The 19,202-nt window shown below is 34.7% G+C and overlaps 1 protein-coding gene across 1 annotated transcript in view; it reads right to left on the reverse strand.

Moving 5' to 3' along the window:
- ADGB (androglobin) overlaps positions 1-19,202 on the reverse strand; it is a 123,928-nt gene that overhangs the window by 68,974 nt on the left and 35,752 nt on the right. The window contains exons 9-13 of the mRNA XM_049800562.1: positions 17,511-17,639; positions 11,469-11,563; positions 8,833-9,007; positions 7,947-8,037; positions 5,059-5,203 (exon numbers count right to left, since the gene is read on the reverse strand). Of these exons, the coding sequence (XP_049656519.1) occupies positions 5,059-5,203; positions 7,947-8,037; positions 8,833-9,007; positions 11,469-11,563; positions 17,511-17,639 (635 nt within the window). The remainder of the gene's footprint in view (positions 1-5,058; positions 5,204-7,946; positions 8,038-8,832; positions 9,008-11,468; positions 11,564-17,510; positions 17,640-19,202) is intronic.

Here is a 19,202-nt window from a genome sequence, read left to right on the forward strand (position 1 = left end):
TTTCACATCAGTTTTTCTGCAAAAAACACCAGTCTTCTTCCAAAAATAAGCTCTCTGGATATAATTGCAGGTGAAGGAGTAAAGCTTCAAATACATAATTTTTAAGATTAAAAATTCATTTTAAATCTACTTCCAAAATGACAAAGATCCAACCCTGTATTAAATTTCTAGGTTTGATGTTGACCTGAGAGTTATATCATCAAAGGGTTTGCATCTATAGTCACTTGGACACAATCTTTTTTGCCTATTCCTGAGTTACTGTTTTCACTAAATGGAATATCAGTTCTTGTTTTAGCTGTGATGTGGGAGAATGTCACAGAGGTGGCTTTTGTAAAAAGGTAGTGATACAAAAGAACAAACAGCTGCAAAGTTGTGCACAGACTGACATATAGGAATAGCTTTAAAATCCTGGATTACCAACTCAGCTTCTCTTTTATTCAGTCTCTAATGTTGGAGCTGTCCCAATCTGTATAAGCAAGTAGATAAGGCCCATCGGAAAGATTCTCTATACCACAAACGTATAAATTTGTGTCCCTCTTCTTAAGTCCCTCTTCTAATTCATGTGCCTCATATTTCATGTATACTTTTTTCCTGAAAAAATAAGCAGGGAATTTTCATTTTGTGCAGATTTAAGTAATCTTCAAAACTATAATATTTGTAAAGAAAACAGAATTTTTTATTTTCTACCTAGCCCTCCTGTTGACTCAATACCAATTCACTGTGTTTATGAAATATATCATAAAGAGGATTAGAATGAGGAGAAGAAAAAGCTTGTTATGACATGACAGTCCCATAAAGGGAACATGAAAAAAGCACACAACAGAGCATGCAAATAAAATAGACTGGTATCAGTTGTAAAGCAGAAGGTAAGACTGAGCTTGCATTTATAAAATAATGGCATTGAATTAAGAAAAATGAAGTAAACATGAACATTAAAGAACAAGTGTATTGTGTTTATGTCACTGGAAGACAGTGGTGATTTTAACCCTTCTGCTCTAGAAAGTAGAATTGGCCAGGGAGCTTGGTTCTGAAGAAGTCAGAGTGTTCTGCTTAAGATTTCTGAATATAGGAATCAGGTCAGCCTATTAAAATATCTAGTAGCCATCGAAAATTATGATGGTAAACATATTTGGATTAGGTTTTTCATGCTTTGTTACTGTTCAACATTTCCTCAAACAGAATGCAAAGAGCTTTCTTCTCAATGGAGTTGGAGAGAACTTGTATTAAAGAATTCATTACGATGAAGAATATTCGAATAGGCTTTCGAATGGCAGAGCTACAAGGAAACACTATTCTAGGATAATCTTTTTCTCAAAAGAGTTTACCAAAATTACTGTTCCAGAAAACTGCAAGATGCTGTGCAATTTACAATGATGACCTTTTTGGTTTTTTTCCTGACCACAAAAGTGGATAAGGAATAAAAATGAAAGGAAAAATCAAATTCTGAAACCCTTCTAGCTCAGGAAGCCTTTATTCCACAAATAATTTTTTCCAACCAAAGGGAACGAGCCAGAAATCTACTTTCACATGCATTTCAATGCACCTTACACATATAAATTACTTACCTTCCTATTTAAGAAGAATAAAAGTGAGCTGCTTCATTAAAGAACTGGTCCCTATTTTATGGAGTTTTTAAACAAAAAATTCACAAAATGTATTTTCTTAATAGCAGTGTGATTCAAAACCAATTTAACTACCAAAAAATGATATTTTTAAAGATTTTTTTCCTAATGCAAATCCACAAAGCTTTCAGAACTGTACAATCAGAGGGAATGGGAAATTCAAATAAAAAAAAGTTTGGAAAAAATCAATAATAAAGCATTTCTGTTCTTTGGCATGAGTACTTTGGGGACACGAGGGATCATGCCATGTCTTTCAACTTGATATTCTTCAAAGAAGGTACATCCAGCTCCTAACATTTTTTCTTTCATTTATCACTAGTCTCTGGGTTTTGTGACAACAGATCTTAGGAACAGTGAATCAGATATTCAGTGATGTAACTTCATACAGTTTACATTGGAGTGAATTGAAATATGCTAATTTAAACTTGCTGAGGATCTGGCACAGCAGCTGACTGAATTTCAGTCAGCTTAAAGCATAAAAATGCTGCATCCCAAAGATTTGCCAAATCTATATCAAAGGTTATTAAAGCAGATGTCTTCTGAATAGCAATCGCACAGTTTAAAATGGAGACAAAGTTATTCACACTCAGTATACTGCAATATAAAATTCTACAAATTAGCAGTTACCTAGTGAGTTAGGGATATCAAAGTTTCTCTTTCAGTGTTTCCTTTTTTAATCACTAATTGACTAAATATATATATATATAGCTGTATAGTGTTATTTTAAGTTTTAAAGCTCTGGAAAGAAAGCTCTCCCATAATGAATCTCCCAGAGATATCCAGGTAATTTTGTTGATTAAAAGATTTAATATGTGAAATAAAAAAGATTGTTGTGCAAGTTAAAAACATTATTTTCTTCTACAAATGCAGTCCCACTTACATACTGCAACTTTTAATAGGGATAGCATTTTTCAGCTGATATTTAAAGTGAGGCAAAAGTAAAGTTCAAGTATAAGTCAATTAGCTGCTCATAACTTCTTACATTTCATGTCTGAATCAGATTGCCCTCAGATTAAGTCACATTCATGTCTTCTTCCAACCATTCCAGTTTTATCAATGTCTGTCTCTTGTATTTTCTTACTTGCCCTTGCCTCTCCTTGACTGCATGTCCTACTGTGACAGACCAGCTTTCTACAGTCACATGGCTCTTTCTTACACTCTTGGATTAGGGGAGAAAATCAAAGTTCCAAAGTACATTTATGCTTCCAGCACATAAACGTCTATTAATTTGTAACTAACTAAATCTATATTTGTACAGCTAGAGAGACTGAAGTCATGCAGCCAATAATTATTATATATTGTAAGATGCTACCTACAGCTCCTTTTTACCCTGCTGCTTTTGTAATGATTTTTGTAAGTTACAATTCTTAAAAAGGCTTTTAAAGGTGAAGTACTAATGAAGTACTAACTAAAGTATTGTTTATAAAATGTATACAAAAATACAAAATAGCTAAATATATGTTCTACTGCAAAGAATTCTCCTTCATTACAGAATTGCCCTATTTTAAAATCATAAATACCCATAACTATATCCACACACATACACTTTCTATACACACAATAGATATAGAACAGTTTAAAACAACTGAGATTCAAATCTGAAATATAAAAATGGTGTAAGAGTATACTCTGAAGAGGAAATATATAAATAGGCACTCCAAAAATTACATACAAAATTATTTCCCTTTTACTTCAAAACTTACCAAACTAGATTTTGTTTTCTTTGTTCCTGAAGATACCTCCTGACATATTATCCTTAGCAGTGTGTCTTTCGTCTTCAAACACATTTTATAACCCTACAGGCAGTCACTATACCTCAACCAAATACCACAAATGTTACCCCCAAGTATATCAGTTTGTCCCAGAAAAGGGCAGTAGAAATTTTAAAATAATTAGGTCACCTTTACTACAGGATTGTGCAGAGGTGGACTTTGTTGCTGGTTTTCCTTTATGCAACACTATGGATAAATACATTTTTATAGGTTCTTTTAAATTATTTTCTATATTGTAATCATTGAATATAACAGATATGGAAGAAGAACACAGTCTTTACTTGGGATAGAAAATAAATGTAGAGGGGAGAACTGTAGTAAACATTTACAAGTTGAAAATGCATCTTCCCCAAAATATAAGTGGTTTATTGAGTTGGATCCAGACTTTGAGTATATCTTCATTGAAAGCATTTGTATGTTGCCTAGACTGCTTTTCCCCTCCATTTGCTTAAAGTCAAAAAGAGAAATGCTATCAGATGCTCTTATGAGCAGTGTTTACTACAATAAGTACAAAATTGAAGAGATACTGGTGCTGCCACATTGGGTTCTCTTTAGAGTGTTGAGCAAGTAAAATAACTTCAGTGGAGCTCTGTTTGTTTGTTTGAATATTTAAGTCTCTATTTCTCTTTGTTGTGAATTATTTCCCTATACAAATTATCTTGCATGAAATAGTGTAGTGTCCAGAAACTCTTTGAAAATATACTTTTTCCTCTGTTCAACATACAAGATTTAAATATTCAAAGAAGCATTTTGTTAAAAGTTTATCTAAAAGCAGACTTTGGTAGCACATGCCCATACCAATTTAAAAACAAAAACTGAAACAAGGAAAAAAAAAGCAAAACCCCATGCTAGTTACAACTGGCCAAAGTCATCCTAGTAATATGTTTTACTGAACTTGGGTAAGATTCATCTTACCTATCTTGGAAAATTACAGTGGAGACTTCTACCTAGTAACTAGCATTTCCTTGGCTAGCTTGGGCAACCTGTAGTCAGCGTGCCGCATCTAGTGAACCTGTGTGGAGGAATGTCACTCTCTCACAGAGTCGCTTGGGAAGCTGAGGGTCTAATACATGGCTGAGGATTCCCTTAGAAGGCAAAACTTCTGAAATTTAAGAGCAGGCAAACTCAGCATTGAAGCCTTAACTCTTTCTAGATCTAGCCTGAAGTCTTTCAATTAAGAACCAAATGAGAATGCCATTTTAAGGCATGTGTTTATAAAGTTTACATTTTTCAAGCAGCTGCGTGCCCAGGTACATCCTTCACTGTAGCTGAAATACACTAATTGTAACATTAATCCATGAAGTAACATTTATTTATAAAGACCCCTGACTATCTTCTTAAGATTCTCCCATCAAATTGATTATAAAGAGAAAACCCAAAATATTTTAGAGTGTTAGCAATAGGACTTTTAGAATCTGAGGAATAAATCATAAAAAAAATAAGGTTAAACCGAAAAGTATTAGGAAAGATTTCCCACCCAGTACACATCAATATAACTATAAAGTGGAAAGGGTAGGGAAGCTACTTAAATAGTGGGGAAAAAAAAGCTTACTGAAAAGTCTTTAAAATACTATACTTAAGGATTAAGTGTTTTCTATTTTGTCTTTCACTGTCCTTTGGAATATAAAACTAGGTCAAGTTAAAAAAATTAGGAAAATTATTACCTGAGAATAATCTTCTGCATTTGAGTGTCTCCCACTTCGATTCATATCTACATTACTGTCACTTACATTTTCGTCATTTTCAGCAACAGAAGCGAGACAGGATATGGAATGAAATCCTTTTTTGATAGTAGACTGTGGAAAGTGGCTAAATAATAAAAGAAAACTCAAGCACTTTAATCCATACATTTACTTTCAAATGACAGTCTTCATAACTAACATTCTTAACAGAATTTTGTCAAAATAATTTGTGTCTCCTTTATTTTGACAGCTTAACAGGGCAGCACAAAATCTATATATGCATATATTCCTTACCACTACTAGCCTGGCACTGCATGCATATCTATGCTCAAAAGACCTGAACTGTTGCCCTCCTAACTAACCCTCAAAAAACAAAACCCAAGTCAGCTGAGGAAAACCAGATGATAATGCCAGAAGTGAATAAATTTCTATTGCCCCCAGACAAGAAAAAAAATGTATAATGTGCATTACTTAAATGGAGGTAGGGCAAAAAAATAATGTTTTGTGTCAAATAGTTTTTCTCTTTTCCCTCAAAATGGGTCTCCATAGATACCAGACAGCTAAAAGACACGATAACCAAGGAAACCTGTGCAAGACCTATTCTGGTTGTAGTAAAAGAAAGCTCTGCTGCTGACTTCAGTGGAGGCAGAAGTAAAAACTGATGGAAATATAAACAACTCTTTGCTTGTTACCTGAACTAGGAGAACAAGATCAAAACAATGTTGCACATATGCCAATTAGACATAAATCTGTAATTGTGTTATTGCAGCAATAAAGAACAGAGAAATATGCAAGCATGTGTTATCTAGCCTGCTTCTTAAGGACCGAAATAATGAAATATAAAGATCTTTAGCAGTAACACAGTCACAATCTTGCCTTTGAGTGTTTCAAAATATTTTATTAGAATAAAAGCAAGAGATTAAAAAGTTTCAGTCCTAATTGTGTATCTAAGTCCCTTATCTTATTTAGGCAGCTATATTACTTTAATGATATACTAATACTTGCTATATATTTTTGGTTACTACCTGTAAATTAAATCACAAGAGATTAAATTAGCTGATTGTCATGGAAACTTAGCACATTAAATAAACTGTCCTTGACAAAATGGGGTAAGTTGACCATGAAGCAATCTATTAAATATGAAAAAAACAATATAAACTATGCAAATACTGCAACTTCAAAGTATTATTCTCTCATTCTTTTAATAACGCATTAATAGATATTGCTTAAAGCATTTTTACGTATTTCTACTCCTACTATTTGAAAACAAACAGTAAGCAATTTAATGTATTTTTAAGCAATGAAATGCAACTGTATCAGCAAAACAATGATATTCCCAGAATATTCCAAGATCACTTCTTCCATGGACAAATGCTGGTGTTCAAAAAAAAAAGAAACCAAAAAACAAACCAAACATCTAACTGGATTATTATCAAACGATCCAACCGTTATGACAAAAATGCAGAACCTGCCAAATATGTAATTTATTCAGTTTATTTAGAGATGTACCTAACAAAAGGTGTACACACCTTAAAAAAATACATACACCTCCAACAATTTACAAATTGTTGTTGGACTCAGTCTCAAGAAAAGATATATCCTCCAAATAACGTAAACCTTTTGGTGCTCACTTGGTATGTGATACATTCCATGCTTCCTCTGTCAGGAGTTTGGTCAGAATAAAAGAGAGGAGATTAATAATTCTAGCAGTTGTCTACTGAATGCTCACATGATAAGCTGAAGTTTGACAGAAATGTGTTATGCAGTGGGTCATAGGAAAAAAAACCAAGGCCCTGATACACTTAATGGTAATCCTTCTTTTCTTGTCAGTGAGCAAGTATTATGCTGAATATTGAATATTGACTAGAAGTCATGTGTACATCAATTTCTGAAAATTCTCCTCTAAGATACCCTGTATAAAGACCCTGGTTTTCAAGGGTTTATAGGAGTTCCAAACAGTCTTTAACACAAGGTGTTTATACAAAGTTGTGTTTTGAGCATGAGCTTCTTCACCTGCACGCTTGGGCTCCTTGTTGTAACAACTATGATGAACAGAGAACAGCCTGTTTTATTCATAAACAGTAACATTAATTGTTCCATGCCAAATACGTGGTGCCCATGAAAGTACTGACTGGTCAGTCAATGACTTTTCCTTGTTATGCACAAGAATTGAAAAAGACCAGCAGTTTGAGGAAAAATTTGAAAGACACCAAAGAATACTCCTGTTTCTGGTGGAAGTGATCTATTAAATATTCTACAGCTTTGGGCCCACTGAGTAGAGAAACTGGCAAAGTAGTTTTGCCTGTCAGAGCTCCCTGCCGTTCAACAAGTAGGGACCCAGCCCTCAGCTGTGTGCCTGTCCACCTCCTCCTGGCAGGTTTTCCCACCAGCGTGTAGATTAGCAGATTGTAGGGAGCAGCTTATAAAGTTTAGAGCACCCCAACTTGCATCTCCAACAGGTGTGTGCCAGTAGAAGAACCTGCACTCCCAAAAGAGGTGTGCTTGTAACCCTCAATGCCAGGAGGGTGCATATAATTGCATGTGTATGCCTCTGAGTGCATGATGAGAAATTCTTGGGCTTAGTTAACAGAAAGGTGCTCAGAAGTTTGTAGGTGTTCACTAACATTTTGTAAGCATCTAGTACAGTGGTTTGCTGTGGTATTGCTGATATTGATCCTAAACATACAGTTCACTGCCAATTAATTATGTGAAATCAATAAATCAAGAGAGTGCTCTGATCCTGGTATGCTTTAAATTACATGAATGGAGCAGTTTTTCCCTGTGACACAAGTAAATATAAGCCATTGCACTTTCACAGTGAAATGGACTAACAATACAATGCTAATGCTGAAACTACATTGAATACTTACATGTCTGTGGGTATTGTGGTAAGATTCAATTTGTAATTGAAAAATAGGCTAGCAATCTCAACGTGTTCTTCAGGTTTCTTTACCACTGGCTCTGGAAAAAAAGCAACTTCTTAAATACATATTCACAAGAAATATTTAATACCATAATTTTCACAAATAATCTCCATAGGGAATTCATCACCCCTAAATAATTCTCCAAGTATCATCACATACACTGGAATGGAAGAGAACAACCAGGAGTGGTTTTAGGTGACATATCATGAAAAAAATAAGTGCTTAACACTCTGATCCTCAGCCTGCAAGGTACTAAAAGTGTGCTTAACCTATATGTAAGGTTATCCAGGGTAGTTCAGAACAACAGCACATTCTGCCTTTGCTAATTTCCTCTGTTTCTTATCCCAGTATATTTTGCTAGTATGCCTGTAATCCTTTCATATTCAAGCTGTCTTGCATCATGCATTTAATTCCATTATGCAGTATAGACAAACCCTAGAACAAGTTTACCTCTAAAACTATGAGTTGTTGCAGCAGGACTAGTCACATACTCTATATGTTTAAAAGGTGTTCAGAAGCTTTCGTCGCTCTGCATCACAGAGCTTCTGCATTGCATTGATAACACTCCCTCTCCATTTTCTCCAGTAGAGTACAGTGCTTTTTTAGAGATAAATTAAGACACTTCTCAAAGCATTTAAGAAATAATAGAGCTAAGGGGAAGTAATACAAATTTGACAAAAAAAAAAAAAAAAAAAAAGTAAAAAAGAGAAAAAGTAATCCCTAGGGAAGTTCCCTTGAAATCAAGATAACAGATGATAAGTATGGCCCTGAAAATGTTTATAATAATTAAAATGTAATTACAAATTTATTTTGGAGGTTTGAGTAGACAAACCTTGGGGTTCAGATGTCACAACAGTTTCCTTTTTCTGACGGAAAAGCTTCCAGTGAGGAACTGGTGGTGGTTGTGGTGGTGCTACCAGAGGACAGGACCTGGTTCTAGTGATCAGGACAGGATGGCTATATATGTGGGAAAGCCCATATTGCCTCAGCTTCTCTGAAGAATCAGCCTATGAAACATGGAAAAATAATCTGACTGGGGTCAGATCTCCTTTCTCATCACATCTCTCTCACAAAAAAGAACAGCATGCACACAAAAGCATCTGACAGCTTGGATAACAAATGAAACAAAAATAGTTAACTGACAAGGCTATCCAAGAACATTCTAATTATAATTTGATATTCAGCAGAAAACATATAATTGAATACTTAGAAGTGTTTACATATATTTTTTCTTTTTGTAATAGATTCATCACTTCTTTCAACTTCTTTATGCAACCATATTCTTTTAGGTGCTACAGAAAACATATAAGTGAAGCAGAATGGAGATGTAAGAAAACAACAGTAACAACTTTTTTTTTAAATAAATGTTTTTAAAAATACTTCTTCTGAGGGGAAAAAGTCCTTACTTCATGCTGAATTTATAAAGTGGCAGCATTCTAAGAGCAACTTGTGGAATCTCCATAAAGTAATATCCCTCTGAACCAATACATCATTAAAGTTAAGCTTTTTATCTGCTGGCTAATTTAGAAAACACATTAAAGGCACTGTAGTTGACCCATATACCAAAGCCCTTAGCAATAGACTTAAGAGCAATTTTAGATGTGGACATTGAGTGGTGCTCTTCCCATTAAAATAATAATGGCCCAGTACTTAACATTTTTCACTACTGAAAGTTCTGTTACAAGATTTCAACATACTTTTTATTTTAAAAATACACCTTCTTTTACTTGCTAAGTAAATCACCCATCACTTATTTCTCTACCACGCTCATCAGCAAGTCTCTGATTACTCCTGCTTATTGTCAAATATTCCTGAGGTTCTGTAATTATAAACTTTGGAAAGAAGAATGTAGTTCTGGTTGTCAGTTATTTGAAGGGAGAGGATCAAATTAAAAACAGTAAGGTACACAAGGAATATATCAGCCTCATTTGATCTCTGAATTTATAAAGATACATTACAGGAGTGCTGACTGGGTACACACGTATTCAAGCAACTTAAAAATGCAAGTTAAAACATCCAAGATTAGAATAAAGATTTTGAAGACGACCAGTTAGGTGCCATAAAGGAGAACTTGTCAGCTGCTGAGTAGGAGACACACTTGAATGACTCAATTATTGATTTTTTTTCATTTTATTTGAGTGAACTTAAGACAATTAAATTCAAACCACATCAACCCAAGGACATATACACTAGAAAGCAAAGCTAAAAGGGATACTGCAAAAATTCTGGAGGAAAATTCTGGCACAACTGCAGTCAATGACAAAATTTCCTCCAAATTTAGGGAGCAACTCCTATCCCAATGAATCCACTCTTCCAAACTTGAATTATTTCTATCAGTGTAGTATATCTGAGCCCTCAAAGAAAGCTTGAAAATGGGCTTTTTTAACCCACAAGAAACCCACTACACTTCTGTACTTAATTTCCGTCAACTTCCATTTTTCTATCAGTCTTTACTAAAATACTGGTTTAGACATATAGATTCATCTGCCTCATCCTATTTGGTCTGCCATGCCTCTTTTTCAGTAATCTCTATACCGTAACAGACTGAAGGCAAGTTTGAGACTCAAGGCGTTAGGTGGCAGGAAAGATATAACCCTATGTTACCATTTCCAGTTTGCTTTTTGATGACTAGTATTACTGACTACTAGCAAAGCGACAGTATTGTCTGAGACCTTAAATTAAAATAAAGTCACAGAGAATAAGCTAGTCTTCAAAACAGCATAAAATACACAGCAAGCATTAAGAGCAGCAAAGCATAACACCTGCAAACCATTTCTGGAAATGTCTTTATTCTGTGAAGCCTATCAGTTTCCTGAGAAGGCAGCTTAAATTTTAATGTTCTAATCATAATAAACATGATTTAAATGTACAAAAATTTAAATCTAATTAATAATCAACTCAAGAAAGCCTGCTCTGGCATTATAAATAGATTTCTGTAGAGTGTGAGTGACTAAGCGGAAATTTAAGCATTGTTTTTACCCCAGCTGCATGAAGTGCTTCACTCTCTCCAGCTGCTTTCATCAGTTACAACACTAATGATAGAAATGGATATAAACATGCTATTTCTTATAGAACAACATATCAGAAAATGTATATCAGAGAATTCATTAATTGTAGTCTGAATAAAAAGTAAAATTCATGTTTTTCAAGTAGCCCATCAACAATTAGTCTTTCCATTCAGAAGTATCTCATCATGATGCATTTACTAGTCCACATCTAGTCTCTCCCAGGAGACTTCAGCTCCTGGGATCCAGAGGAAAGTGGAGTAAAACTGAAAAAATGAGCAGGCTGTGACAGGAAAATGCATGTTCAGAATACAGAAGTACCAAAATATAAATTTCACTGATAGTCATTAGCTGGTGACTGTTTCACTATTCTAATGTTTGTTCCAAGATAGTTGCTGTAAAATGAAACTCCCTGATAATAAAATATGTAATGCTTTCCTGTCCTGAGAGCATAGAACCTTACCATCTGCCGTAATGAAAAAATATCCTCTTCAAACAAGTGTAGCGGTATACAGACAGCATACACAGCCATTTCTGGCTGGGTTGGCACAGAAGATTCTACAGAGAAAACATCAACATGCTTTAGAACAGGGTAAACAGTAAATAAGTGTTGTTATACCTCACTCTAAATTATTCTGCTTTCTCTGCCTTATTTTTATTATTCTTTACTTTCTTTGACTCTGTTACTTCATTCAAAACAAGAGTTCATTGTAAAGTACTGAGAAGAGAAGCCATGAACGGAAAAAACACATTGTTTTAATCCTTACCTATTTAGACCATCAACAACTTTTGCACATTTTACACAAATGGATAACAGAAACTACAACTTAGAAATGCAACAGATCAGAGGTAGCTCTCACCATTGTTTTGTTTTTCTTCAAATTTTAAAAATACTAGATACTAGCATGAAGAACACAATACGCATCATCTGGGCAGATGAAGTAAAAACTTAATGATAGGTCAGTACTAGCTAAAGGCTTCTCACCAGTGAAAGCCAAATTTGATCTTGCCAGAAAAAGGATCAAAAGCCAGAGCTCTGGCCAATTCTCCCAATGGATATGAAAATTGAAATAAGTAGTTTGAGAAACAGAGTGCTTGTAAACCAGGGTTACTCCTCTTACTTCTTGTCCAGAAGATGGAAGAAGGGGGGTAATGATGGCTGCTTCAGAAAGTGTGAGGAGGTGACCCCATAGCTGTTATCCCACATGCCTTACAGAAGTTTGTTTTCCTGCAATTCTGCCATAGGCAAGGCATAGAAGCAGGGGCACATTCATTTTGTTACTCCTAGAAATCTGTTGCACTAGGCAACCACACAATCGTCTCATACCTGTATCTGTGAAAGAAGCCATTGTTAATTCCTGAATGATGAAGAGAAACCAAGGCTGTCTGGCTGACAGCCAGTTTTTCACTCAGGCTGAAGGGAAATTAAAAGTCTAAAAAAAATATAACACTAGAAACATAGGTCTGTGGTTTGACCTAAAAGTCAGCTCAAAAGGAAGGATATCTATTTATCTCTATTTTTCCTTAGTCATCTAAGAAAGCATGTGAAGACAGGAATTCAGTACACAGGTTGTGACAACTGTTTTTCATCAGAAGGTTTTGCCCTTAAGCTCCACCTCAAATACAGGATAACTGCTTCCTATGTTTAGTAAGAATTCAACTGAAAGTTGCTCTAAGAATAGGTATTTCCTGTGAAATGGAATAAACCAATGCTGTCTGCATACAAAGAAAAAAGGGAAAGAAAAAGAAAAGGGAAAAGAAAGGAAAAGAAAAGATAGGCAAGTGGCTGAAAAATACAATTTGTCAGACTTAAAGTCCATTTATTTAGAACGTAAGCAATGTTTTTTTCTTAAAGCAGTAAGATTTCTCTGCATCTTAAATATTCTTTCAGAAATTCAATTACTCAAATATAAGCTGATGGTAAGTCAGTTACTTTCCACGGGATTCTTAATATTTCTCACTGCATGCTTGTTATTCCTGTGTTAACCACAGCTCTTGTGTTAGCTGTGTGTTTCAACTTATTCAAAAGCAAAACTATAATCTAGGTTTGGTCTCAGTCCCAACTGACATATCTGATCTGTTACAAATACAGCAGTAGCAGCTACGATGTCCTACACATTATGGAACAGTATGTGCCACAAGGCACACCAAACTCATTGCTTGTGAGAAGTATTTCTCAAATAAAAGTATTTAATCAAATACCAGGTGGAATGTAAAGCTTTCATACTCAGTCCAGGTGGGTTGTGAAATAAAATGTCTGCAGGGCAGACAATAAAGAGCAATGAACAAATTATTAGAGCATGCAGATGATTGACCGGGCACACCATATTCACTTTAATAATACTATTACAGTACTAGAAAGATTTTGTACATTATGCCAGTACCTTTTAAATATAATATAGAATTTGATCCTTTATCACTGTACAAAAAAATGAAGAGGATGTATGCAAATTATTTGCCACCAAGTATATTGTTGATTAGTGTGAATTCAGCATCTGGGTAAACTAGTTAAACCTGATAGCCTTGATAAAATTGTATTATTAGATGAAAAAATGTTGTAACATATGGTAAAACAAACCAGTTAGTTAGATTCAGCAGAGCCTATTATTTATAACCATCAGTGTGGATTTAAGAATTCTGCCGCACTTTGTTAAAAATTTCTGAATCCTTGTAGCTGCTTATGTTTCACATTTGTGGCTTTGCAACTTCATTTATAGAGAGTAAGTACTACACGACTTGAACAAATGTTCAGTCCCTGGGAGAAGGGAAAGTGTCATTTGAATTGATCCATGTAATATATATATTTCCAGCCACTTAAAAGGAAAGGCCAGGAATGAAAACTGTTGCTTTTAATAGTTCTTAACTTTTTATTTTTTTAAAAAATCATAGGTTTTGAAGACTCAGAAAGAATTTCCCCCCTGTATCTTAATGTTTCTTTTAAATATTTATTTGTCAAATGAGAGCTGATGCTGAGTTTTAACTTTCCAAAACACTTCAGTTGGCTTTCAATATCCTTCTTATCAGGTGTGCAGCTCCTATGTTAACCTCTGCTGTTGTGTTAGGCATGGATTAGCTCTGTCTATTGGAGGGTATATTTTTAGGCTTCAGAAAAACAATCTACGTGCTTTTCAGAATTGACATAAATATTGCAGAACGATAATATGCATTTGAAAATATAGAACACAAAATATTAATCTCTGGTCCCTACTTAAAAGTCAAAACTCTTTTGAATAGGCAAAAGGAAAATGAAAAAAACTTCAGTTACGTATTATGTAGCTCATTAACTCTGATGATTAACATTACAGATCTACTTGTATGGTTTCAGAAATTTCTAAACGTAGTAATAGTCTCTCAACACTGCTGTGACACAGAAAATATTATTATCTTTAATTACAAAACTGGTATCAAGGCACAATGAGACTTAGCAAAAATAAAAGTCTGGTATGTACAACAAACTCCCAAATTCCTGGCTAGTGCCCCCTCCAGTGGAATAGTATTCCCTTTCCAGCAGTTGAGAAATTATTAGGAAAATCATTAGTCTAGAAACATAAATGGAAAATGCAGCCATAGCTCTTTATAGGAACAAGGGGCCTAAGTAGCTCATATCATATCATCATAAAAACTCTTTATGGAATGAATGGACTCCCTAGGTAAGAAAGGAGAAATGGTTAGTAGAAGAAAAGGCTGCTGAGTGGAAAAGTGCAGATTGTGTGCTAAAACGGGCCAGCAGGAACATACGAATTGTCTACCTGAGGACTGGCTGGCTGATAAGCCACAGGGGCAGAGCGCTGGTTGCTCTCAGGAAGCGCCCTGACTGATCAGGTGAAGGGCTTGTTATTCTGCTGGATCCACATAATAGGATGAATAAAGAAACAGGTTCAATGCTGCAAGGATCCTGAAACTCATATTGTATTTGGGGGATGCAGCAGGCATTGGTCTGAGTGCGCAAGTGATTCAGAAGTGTATTTGTACATTTGTATTGGGTCTGGCTGGGATGGAGCTAGCTTCTTTCAGAGGAGCCTGTACGGTGCTGTGTTTTAGGTATGTGACCAAAACAGTGTTGATAACGCGCCAATGTGTCAGCTATTGCTGAGGAGAGCTCACATAGCATTAAATCCTTCTGTTTCTCACTATGCTGCCCCAGTGAGTATGCTGGGGGTGGGCAAGAGGCTCAGTCCTTCTCATTCTCTCCCCCATCCCACTGGTGGGGATTGAGCGAGTGACTGGGCAGGGGATTAGCTGCCAGACAGTGTCAACCCACCACAACATTATAATCCACACAAAATCCAAAAGCCTGTGAGAGAAGTTTCCAAATACTTAGAAGTAACCGGTATGTCAATGTGTATGAAACTAAACAAGGTAATGAATATACAACGTAATGAGTACTAAAGGTTTTGCCATTTTAGAAATAAAATAGAAATGCTTCAAGACTAGTTAAATATCTCTTTAGAAATAATTCATATTTATCAGAGACAGAAGAACAATCCCCTTAAAGTCCTCACACTCAATAGGCAGAGTGAAAACTTACAGTAGGGAAATAAGCACTTTTGTGGTGCTGGAAATTAAATACTTTTCAAGCCACTTACATCAAAAAAAAGAAGAAAAAAGAAAAAAAAAAGCTATTGCATTAAATAAAGCCACTGTTACAAAGCTCCTAAGAACAATTCAGAAACTTCTTACAACTACTGCCTTTGGAGTCTGACTTTGTACCTAGCCTTAGTTTCAGATGTTACTTCATGCACAACAGTGGTTCTACTGTCCTGGGCCACTCTCTGCAGACCATACGTCTCATAAAGCCTGCAAGCTTTTTCTCTTGTGGCTACAATCTCACAACAAAAATGCATTTTAATTCAGTATTATTTCAAATTGCAGTTCTTTTTTTTTTTCCCCCTTGCAGTCTAATAATCTTAAATTTGCTCCATATCTTACAGCCCCTGCCTTTACAATCTTCACATTTACTTCTGTTCAAATTCTTATCAAGTTTATTAGTGAGATATCTACCTCTTACTCTTTTTCAAAACTCTTTTCTGGTTCAGACTTAGGATAAAATAGTTCTCTAACCATCTTATTTGTACCCTGAGATAATAATCTTTCTAAATAACCTCTTCACAGGCCACTAACTGTCTTTCAGAAAACAGCATAAACTGTGCCTTAAATGGCAGAACAAAGATCAAAATGTCATGTTGATTTTCATACGGGAACACTGCCTGATGATTTTTAATACTCTTTCACTCATTTTGCACAATTTCTAGAATTCATCACTTGGATCCTTCTGCTTCGCCTTTGCTTTCTTTTCCTCACGACATGCTTGAGTACTGGTCACGTTCCTTATATTCATGTGAAATGCCTCATTTCTTATTCCACAACTATTGCCACTGAAGCAAACTACATTCCTGCAACACATTTTAAAATTTACTGCTGTTTAACTCCTTTAGTAGTAAACAAGGTAGGAATTCAACTTACTATATTTGCTGATGACAAACAGCAGTATTGGTTTGATATAAATTAAGATTATTTAAACCACCAATTTTAATCAGGATTTTAATCAAGAAGCAGGATTTACATAGTTCGAAGAATCCGATTTACATCATTCTTGTTATGCATTTTTACTTTGTAGTTATTTCCCCAAAGAAAGATGCTCTATTCTTACCTAATGATTTGCAGCTAGATAGTATTCCACCTAATAAATATGTTTCCTTCTGCTAGCCATATGGAAATGTTACATGTATGCAAATATAAGCAACAACAAAAGCAAATCAGCTTAATGTATATTTATGAAGATTTTCCATATTTTATGCTAGTAAGCACGACATTTCTTATTGACTGATTAGTTGACCGATTAGTATTTACTTGGGGTTTGTTTAAACTGTATTTTGTTTTGTTTTGTTTTAATATTAAATTTAAATGCACAAAGCAAGAATTTACTTAATATTTATGCTAACATGGAGGTATCAATACAAAAAATAAATTAATCAAGATATATTTCCAGGTGAAAGGAAACAAATTTATTAAACAATTAAATAATGGAGTGAATTCTAATGAACATTTCTGTCCCCCCGGCCCTCTCCCTACCCTTCAATTAAGAAGCATTCCTGCTCTTTCCAATTGCAATTTACTGAATAAAGTAGGTATTGAACAAATAAGTTATTAGAGAGGAAGCTTTTTTTAAAAAAAAAATATTTTTAATACAGAAAGACAGTTTACACTAGAACAAATCTTGGTCCTATGTGACTGGCCAACAACTTCTAAATATTCTGCATAGATTTACTTTACCTTTTGATATCAAACACAAATTACTGCACTACTATCCTTAATATAAGTTATAGGATTCTAATAGGCTGGAATTACTTCAGTCTGTAATACAGCCTGTAAAGAACTGCAATTTTTTAAAAATTAGTATATTTAACCTCCCCCCCAATTAAGTTCAAAAACAAATAAAAGCAAAACCCTTTGCTTTACATATATCTCCTCTTTGTATTTTTAGCTTCAAAAGAATAGGACTTACTTTCAGTTAAGGCCTGAAGAGAACATTGGGCATCTGCCAACACCTGTGAAGACTGAAGTCCTAACTTGTTTTTTTCTTTCTCTCCTTCTCTGCTTTTCTTCTTTCCATTTTCTCTCTGCTCTGCTTTTTCTATTATGCAAAATAAAGATTAAATATTTTTCTTTTTCAGATACAAAATTTCAGTCATAAAGTCTCATACTGTGTAAATGCTTTAATGACATTTTAGATAAATTAAAAAAAAAAAATCAACCACAAACCATTCTAAGTCAGAAGAGTCGAGATACAATAAAGAACTATTGTCATTCAGTTTGAAAAAAATTAAAAATAATTCTGAAGATGTAAATGCAGATTTACTGAGAAGGGGCCAGGAATGCTTCAGTCCCACCTTCCAGTTAGTCCACGACTCTCATGTCCCTACTATAGTGTCTGGAATTCCTGAATTCCTGGCACTGTGTCAAATAATTTCTTCATATTCTTGCTCCTGTGCATCAGTAATTTTAAAAAAAATAAATCTAACATAGATGAGGCATAGGTTCTCAATGGACATGGAAGAAGATAGTCTCCCACAGTCAGAACCTTCTTTCAAGCCTTAGGACTTAGACTGTAGGAAAATACATTTCTAATGAAAAAAAAAATGCCAAACATTAATAAAGCATCTGAACAGAGCTTGTAGCTTCAGAGTTGGAGATTACAGAGCTGTATTGTAACATAATGCTTCCCTGATTCTTAGCTGTTTCAGTTACTAATAGAAATTCTAAGTCTTAGGCAGGATTAAATATACAAAGTTTTCTGGGAATAAATTACAGCACCCTGTTGGAGGAATGACAGTGCTGTTCTCAGTGGCTGCATCCCTGTGCATGTCCATTCCAAACTCTGAAACATCTACTATGCTGGTGGGTGGGTCATAAAATGATAGCAAGAATTCCTAAGAAGAGAGAATACCCCCTCAGGCAGTTCTTTTCTAAGATTTTTATAACACTTTTGACATTAGGACATAGTATTTGAGATCCAAATTGGAGAAGGCACAGGTTTTTCTGAAAATCTAGGAAGAAATAGAAAATTTAGTATATGATTTATACCTTCCAAAGACATTAGAAGTGTTGTGAAATTGCATCCATGCCTTCAAGTTAGAAACAGCAACTAAGAAAACTCAGTCTCAAATATAAACACTGAATAACAAATAAATTTCTAAACCTAACTTTTTCATTTAAATGCAAATAGGATTAGCAGCTCTTGAAAAAATTAATACCTGTACCTAGTAGTATAAACAGAAAAGTTGCTATAAATAAAAACGTAGGTAATCATTAGAATATACTTGTCAGAACCCCCTGCAGGTAATCACAGTTTGTAACACCCATTATGAAATGTATAATTTACTGATGGTCAGAGCAGTGTTGCCTTTGAGGAAATTGTAACCTCTTTGTTATCCCTTTGCAAGGAACCAGTCTTTAGAGAAATGGCTGTGACACAGAGCTGAACAAGTCTCTGCCATAAAATGAAGCTTTTTTTTTCATAAAATAAGAGACTAGTACTGCTTCTAATAAGATCTATAGTTAAAAAAAACCCAAACAACAAAAAACAAACAACAAAAAACAAAAACCAAACTGTCTTGAATTTACACCATTGCAATATGTTCAGTGTAACAACAACAAAGCCACAGCATGTGGCATAATAGAGACATACAAATTTGAA

Source organism: Accipiter gentilis, chromosome 5, assembly GCF_929443795.1.
Source record: "Accipiter gentilis chromosome 5, bAccGen1.1, whole genome shotgun sequence".
NCBI lineage: Eukaryota > Metazoa > Chordata > Aves > Accipitriformes > Accipitridae > Astur > Astur gentilis.